Here is a 7995-nt window from a genome sequence, read left to right on the forward strand (position 1 = left end):
AATACCAGAGAAGTTAGAGATGAATGCAAGAAGATCTCATTGGAATTTAGCGCACTGATGTCATCAGTAGGTCATCATTAAAATGGAGGACCTGAGTAAAAAAGTTACAGAGATGGATGACAGGAAACAAATAAAAAGTGTCTGCATTCTGAAAATAATAAAAAAAAAAAGAATGCTGAGATGGGAAATGCTATTGAATCCCTGAAAATGCCATGTCTGGTCATATCCTCTTCTCTGCTTGACTTCTATCATGTAGTTCACAGGTGCTATAGGTCAATGCAATTCATTCTGGCCAAGACCATTAATAGTTTCACAGATACACTTATCGTCAAACTATTCTTGATTAAGGTAGGACTACAACAAAAACGAAATGTTTTTCAATACAAAGACTGGCACTTGTTCTCTAATAATAATAATAATAATAATTCGTTACATTTATATAGCGCTTTTCTCTAGCTGTCTCTCGTGGTGGAAGCAGCAGCACTTTGGTTGCAAATCCGTTTGCGAGACACTTGTGATTCTAGAGGTTTCTGTTTGCTTTTTAGGGGAGCTAAACTCTTTCATAAATCTTATTCTCTTTACCCAGTTTACTAAAAGTGTTTGTTGTTGCTTTATATTTATTTTTGCTTTCACAAGTAGAAGTTAAAGTAATAATTTAATGTTTTAGGCATGCAGCAGCAGTATAGATGTGGAGGAAATGTAATACGATTTGCTATTTGCTGCTGATTCTGCCTATTCTGTTTGCTTTTCAGCATTTTGAGCCTAATTGCCCAAGCTGTAGGCCATGGTCCGTTTTTAAACGCATACAACAAAGGTTTCACCATAGCTGAAGCACTATCAATCATCGAGTGTCAAATATTTATTTTCCTCTTAATAGGAAAATCATCTCCAGGGTTCTCTGTTTTCTTTTCAGTCCATCTCTGGGCGGCAGGGAGCAAACATAACAGAAAGTAGCTCCTAATGCTGTGTTAGGGATGTCTGTGGGTTTTGGAGTTCTTACAAAGCATGGATCTCTGTACATTAGTTCCTTTCATTTGCTTCACAATCCCATTAAACAACAGTGGCTTCTCTCTTTCAATTCTGTCTCTGTTCCTTTCCCTTACACTGAGCTTTTTTTCCTTTCTCTCCACTACATACACAGCCTTCTAAACTCATTCTTTATTAAATCTTTCACTGTGTTTAACTTGTCTTATGTCCAGTTCTTTCTCTCTAACGTCTTTACTAGCAAGTATTGATTTAAAAACGACAACCTTCAATCCAGAGTATCGGTTAACCCAAGCTCAGTCATTCTTCTTGTGTGTTGGTTCTGCACTGATGTTAACACAGAGGTAAGCAAATTTGGTTCAAAAAACAGTATGTGGTAATTGGCATTGCAATCCCTTTCCTGGGGAGAAATCTCAAATTTGTGTATTCCTTAGCCCAGCTAGTGCCCTGGTCTTGATCAGAGAGCCAATTCATCTTGCATATCAACCTGAAAATGTAGAAATCCAAAATAAGGACCCTGTCCAGTTTAGGCTGCCACTTGTCCCAGCTTTCAACTGGGCTGTTTATCTTACAATCACAATGCATGTTCTGCATTCGTACATCTTGAATTTGAAACAATTTGCTTTCAATTTCTGTACTTGTGTGATGACCTGCAGCATATGCATCGGACTCAAGTTGTTGAGAAAAAACTTCATTTCGTCCCAGTATAAGCTAAGAATTACTTATAAAAATTAAAGCTTTGAAGTCATGTCAGGTTTTTTTGTCCAGCACCTTCTGAGTCACGGGTACAAGAAAACCCTCACATATGGTATGCTGTTCAATTCATCTCGATGTCTAGTTATGCAAGTTGTCAAGTTTTTGGAGGTTTCCCCCCAGTTTTGGCCCTTAAGACCTGATAAACTCTCCTTTCTAGGCTATTTTTGGACTAACGTTTGGGAAATTACACCCTTATGAAAAAGAGTAAACCTAAAGGCATCTTCAGCAACACTGATCAGAAGGTCTTGAAGTTGTACGTGGCATCAAGCCACATCAACTGACCCCAGGGGTTCACTAACTAATAGAATACAAGGGATTAAAGTTACTCCCTTTTTCTCAAAACTTTGAAAAAATGGGGATTGGCAATATGAGCATTTGGAGTGTCACTTTATGGAACTTCAAGGTTGCTGATCACGAATATGATAATAATATTGATATCTGATTCTTTCCTGGTGGTCCTTGACCTCTAGGAACCACTCCAAAAAAAGTTAAAATTGACAAATTTCAAACATAACCCTGTGGGGTATTGTTCTCGACTATATCAAAGTAACTGGTTTCAAATATGATGTTATTTTTGATCCTTTACTATGGATCTAACCCTCTATCGATCACTATCACAGGGTGAAAAATGGCAAATTTCTATTACAATCGAGAATATTTAGACTTTAAATAAAAAAAAACTTTTTAATATTTTAAATACCTGATGCAAGTTTTCTTGTTTCTTGTGCACTTCTACCTCAAGAAGTAAATTATTACATTTCTTATGAACACCCCATACTAGGGTGGCTCTCACTAATTCAAACTTTTTCATGATTAAATATATGAAGAAGGTCATTTCATGCAATTTTTTTGTTTTGCAAAACACAATGAAGCCAAAGTTTTGTGCTTATGAACATGGAGTCTGGAGTGATTTTCCAATCAGTGCTACTAATATTAACACTGAAACATCTTCATAGTCATTCCAAGTACAGTACTTTAAAAAACCCTTTTTCCATTGTGAATAACAGTTTCTAACAGTAGGAGGACCCACTAAACTCACAATACCCTTGCATTTGCACTTTTCTTGCCGGTAACTGGGCTGCGGTCCTCACCACTGGTTGTGAGCATTGCATCATATGCGTGGAATTGTCCCTGCGCTGTTCAGATTCTCCTATTGACAAAAAGTGTAACTTGAGGTTCACCGCCACTTCAAGTGCAAGACATGGCACCGGGCGATTCAAAATTCATGATGTCCTTGTCCAACTGTATGAGCAGCACCTCTCTTGTCTGACATATTTCTCTCATCTCTGCCAACTTTATGTAGTTTCTTTGCTGAATCAGATTTAGACCACTACTCTATCCCACTATACTGACGCCAATGTCCCTGAACCAAGGAAAGAGGCTGGAGTTGCTAATCCAAACAACAGATACATAAGCTTTCATATTTTACACATGCTTCACTAACTCACAAAGAACATTTTTTAAATTTGCCACTGCTTATAACTAACACACCCACAGCACAACATCATTTAACCAAATTACAAGAAGATAAGACTCCTAAGAGAGTGTGGAAACTAATGTAAGGGACCCACTTAACTCTTTCAGGGCTGATGTCGACTTTTGTCAAAATTCAGGAGTAGAGGGCGGTAATCAGCTGTAAACTGCAACAAAACTCACCCTTACATTTTAGCTCAACTCTTTTTACTGTAAGGAAAGTTACATAGCTTTGTTGATTGAATCTCGATTCACTACGCATGCGTGAGTAGCAAAGAGCAAACAACCTCTAAAACTGTGCTGACATCTGGCGAGAGACCAAAGCAAATGTGCAAAGCAAAATCCTCCATGGATGTTTTATGTAATTTCGTTGAATAGGACTCTGACTTGTCGGACTCCAAGTTTCACGCAAGTGATCTGGAGATGGATATCAAAAATAAAAGTGAGGTACCAGAATCATCTGATTGGTCCCCAGCTGATCGTGGTGCTGAATACTTTCGTGTAGCTGATGCGCCTACAACAGCGTTTGCTATTGAGGACCACCACTTATGATGACAAGATGTACAAACCATATTGTGTCACACTGCAACTGCACACCGCCACTCATCTGCCGTGCGAAGACAGCCAGGCAGCCGGCCCACCGTGCATTCCTGCTGACCATTGAGGTACCCCTGTGCAGCGACTGCCACCAGAGATGCCAAACATGCGCCAACAGCAGCCACAGCACATACCAACAGACGTTTCATGTTGACTTATGTGTGAAATCATTGCTTTGTGTGCTTTTCAGAAAAATGAGTTTTTTGGAAAAAATATTCAGCCCTCAAAGAGTTAATTACGCAGTTGGGGCTGGCATTTTTCAGGGAGCTTGCATTCATTTCCCCTCACATTCTCAATTTATTCCAGAAACTCCAGTTTGCACAGACCAACCCGGGTCACGCTATGTTACGAGGTGGGATGTGAAGGCAAAATGACAAATGGCAATCCCGCTGCAAGCCAATCAAGCCTCAATGTCAGTTGGTCCTATGGCCGTAAATGTGTGGAGCCCCTCAACTAGTTTTTAACGGTTTGCAAAGCAGTCACAGTATCTTGTGGCCTGTTAGGTTGGTGTTTAGTTGTCTGATACTTTCACTTTTATAATGCAGAATAGGTAATAGTCTATTTGATCCTCCATTCATTTATTTTAATGCCTGCAGACATACTGTGTTACCTTCCAATAGACTGTTTTAGGTGCATTCACATTAATACCTGAAGGATCTATTACGATAGCAATGTCTGTCGGTCTGTCTGTCTGCATTAAATAATTTCCGTGAACTAATTTTGTGGAGAGTACAGTGCCCACACAGCTCTCAAATGTTATGCCAGGCATACCTTTTCTAAATTGTTTGGTGATAATGTGTGTTTCAGATATATAATTTTTAAAGTGAAAGAAAGAAAGAAAGAAAGAAAGAAAGAAAGAAAGAAAGAAAGAAAGAAAGAAAGAAAGAAAGAGAAAGAAAGAAAGAAATCATGTAACTATTTTTTTTAATTGTCTCAAGAATCTTTTTTTTTTTTCTCATGTCGTTACCTGCTGTTGTGTGGCGTTCTTATACGGCCCAACAAGATATGCCGTGAGAAAAGGCTCCAGTGGTCTGCAGTTGATTAGAAATCCAAACAGACATAAAACAGCAGTAAGTGACTTCCAGTTGCTCATGTGGAGTTTCTTTAAGCATGCCATTTTCTTGTTTTTAAAACATGCACGTTGACAGTGGAGGCAGGAAGATGTAGGAAGGAGCTGCTTAAGGCATGTAGAGGAACTGCGAGCAGACAGAGTGACTTGTCACTTTTAAGAGATAAATCGCTTCACTGTTATTTTCAGTTCTTAAGGCAAAACATGTTCAGTCACCTTTAGAGTTTGTTCCAGGAATACACTGTTTTACAGTCCAAGCTGACATCAATCACTCCGCTGCCCACGCTTCACAGAATTAGATGTTTTACTACTGTGTGGTAAAGATTAAAAAAGGTTATTGATTTCCTTACATCTAATCAGTGCAATATGTTAGTGTTATACTTTGTTACTCTGTTCTAATTGAAATTTTTTCTAAGGTTGTAAAAACTTGACGGAAATAAATCAAATTCTTCATCTGAGATCTGAGAGTTAGTGTATAGTCTTACTTCTATTTTATAAAAATTCTCCATCCAGTTTAATGTCTCAGTTGGAAACAATGGGTGCAGTGCAAAAGTAGACAGCTAAAACTGTGATATTTTACAAATACTGCAGAAGAAGGAAGGAAATTGTGAGTTGCCCTTATGCCAATTGACTAACCGCCCGCTCCCTAGTAGTTTGAATATACAAGCGACACTGCCTGGAAAAGACATTTTGCTCTTCCCTGAATTAGGGGCTCTGATGTTTTTCCCACGTCTGGATACCACCTTTACATACTCTACATTCCAGGGACCATGGGTTATATTGAAACATATTTCTGCTGTACCTGCCATTTAGAATACCTGCCTCTTACTTCAGAACCAAACCTAAAGAGTCATGAGCCAAAACCTCATCATGGTGGGGCTGCTCCATGGTCTGGTCTATGCATCCTCCACCAAGTAGCAAGCCTTAGCAGTCTATGCATTTACTTAAACACAAACACCTTTCTTTTTTAGTGTGTGAACTGCTCTCCCCGCCTTATCCATAGTTACAATGTCACTTGTGGAAATCCAAAATAGTTAATGTGAAATATTTCACTCCTAGTTGATCTTAAATGCTTGAGCTGTTTAATGGATACTCCTATCTTTCTTTTTTTACTTTTTTCGTCAGCATAGAGCAACACTTTATGGCTCATGTTTGGTTCGAAAAGTGTGATTGGCATATCTTAGAGCCAGGGCCGGATTTTCCTATAGGCTAACTAGGCTTCAGCCTAGGGCCTCAAGATCAAGAGGGGCCTACATTCAAATTGTTAGCAAAATTTTATTATCTCTCATGTAATTTACAAACTTAAAAATGGAAGGTGAAAGGGCCTCATAAGTGGAATAGCCTAGGGCCTCTTTTCATATAAATCCGGCCCTGCTTAGAGCTCACTAAGTTTCCTAAAAAAATAATTCTGAAAGCCTTACCCTAACAGAACAAGCCTCCCTGGGAAGCAGAAGTGACCCCTAATGAACGTTTTAGGCTGTGTGACTGGACAGTAATGTATAAGACTGTTGGTGCAGCTGATGTCTCTGACTCTCTATGCTGTTCTGTGCTCCAGCTGTAACAATATCATTGAGCATTTGTACTATAGCTGGGTATATGAAAAGCATCTTGGGGTGCCATTCACCGCAGAAAGGTGCGATGTGCAATTGAAGATGTGAGTTCCAAAATCTGCTAATTGCACCTTTTTGTAAAATTTAGCGAATACGTGATTGTGACTTTTCATGCAGTTGGTCATGCGCCGAAAATATGTTTGAGCTTCAAAACTTGCTAATTGCAACAGTGTAGCGCTATAGTTTTAGGGATTTAGTTTCAAAATCTGCTTACATACCCAGATTTTCCTATTTATCTCCAAAATTTATCTTTTGTACTTAGCTGATTTTGGAACTGAGCTCTTCAATTAAAAGTGTATATTTCATAAAACGCACAGGTGCAAAGCTGGAGCTCTGTGTTTTAAAGGCTGTAAAATCTTTCATTCTGCACTCTGCCCTCCATCTGAACCTTGCACTTCCTGGGACATTCATTAGCAAATATTCTGGACTGATTAACTTGTCATAGCACAATCTCCGTAAAATGACTATCTCTGATTTGTAAATCTACTGTACTTTGTGAATCTATGTAGAATTACTACCTGTACTTTTTAATTCTACTTTGTGAATCTATTTAAAACAATTATGTGTACTTTGTTTTGTTTGTTAAGAAACCGATTGTATGCTTATTGGTATCACTACCTGAAACAAATTCACCCTCACTAAAGGATGACATATATACTGTATGCTATAGGCAAGTCAACTGCAAAAAGTGAGTACAAAATACCTATACCATGAACTAAACAAAGAAAAGTTACAATATTTTTATTACAGCATTACAGAAGTAGAATGATAAAAAAACAACAACAGTAACACAAGCAAAAATTAAATTATACTGATGTATTATATAATACCAACCACATCAGAAAAGTTATTTTAAGTTCTGGTCTGTTTGTCTGCTAGTCTGTTGAGCCTGTTCTGGTGCTTCATTTGCTCAAAGCCACCAGGTGGCACTGTCATTCAAAGGGTCAAATTTTTGGATTGGACCATAATCTACGGCCATCCCCTGGACAAATTAGGCAGATGGGCAAATTTTGGCAGAGATCTATCTATCTATCTATCTATCTATCTATCTATCTATCTATCTATCTATCTATCTATCTATCTATCTATCTATCTATCTATCTATCTATCTATCTATCTACTGTATGTGTGTGGGTATGTGTTTGAGTGTGTATATAAGTAAATAAATAAATAAATAAATAAATAAATGTCCACGTGTGGAAGTGTGCGTGTCTGTCCGGCCTGGAAGTGAGAGATGGAGTCGGGTGAGGGCTCCGAGGAAACAGAAAACTCGCTTAGCCGCTAATAACACAAGCGAGGTGAGTGTGTCGGTAAATTGAAACCTCCTAGGAGAGAGACGCCCAGAGTAGTTCCTTTCAATTACCTGATATCTCTACATTTCAATTTTTTTTCTGACGATTTTCAGTTTCTAGGACACCGGGCTTTTTACAGCACAGGCTCACACAGCTAGTATATATGTATTATTCCTAGGTTTTTGACAACCTACCAGGTATCATCATAAGAGGA

At 38.4% G+C, this 7995-nt stretch overlaps 1 protein-coding gene across 1 annotated transcript in view; it reads right to left on the bottom strand.

Moving 5' to 3' along the window:
- Positions 1 to 5120, bottom strand: part of slc19a3b (solute carrier family 19 member 3b) — a 34774-nt gene extending 29654 nt beyond the window's left edge. The window contains exon 1 of the mRNA XM_028793300.2: positions 4778 to 5120. Within this exon, the coding sequence (XP_028649133.1) occupies positions 4778 to 4927 (150 nt within the window). The 5' untranslated portion in view covers positions 4928 to 5120. The remainder of the gene's footprint in view (positions 1 to 4777) is intronic.
- Between the last annotated feature and the right edge of the window lie 2875 nt (positions 5121 to 7995).

Source organism: Erpetoichthys calabaricus, chromosome 2, assembly GCF_900747795.2.
Source record: "Erpetoichthys calabaricus chromosome 2, fErpCal1.3, whole genome shotgun sequence".
Lineage (NCBI taxonomy): Eukaryota > Metazoa > Chordata > Cladistia > Polypteriformes > Polypteridae > Erpetoichthys > Erpetoichthys calabaricus.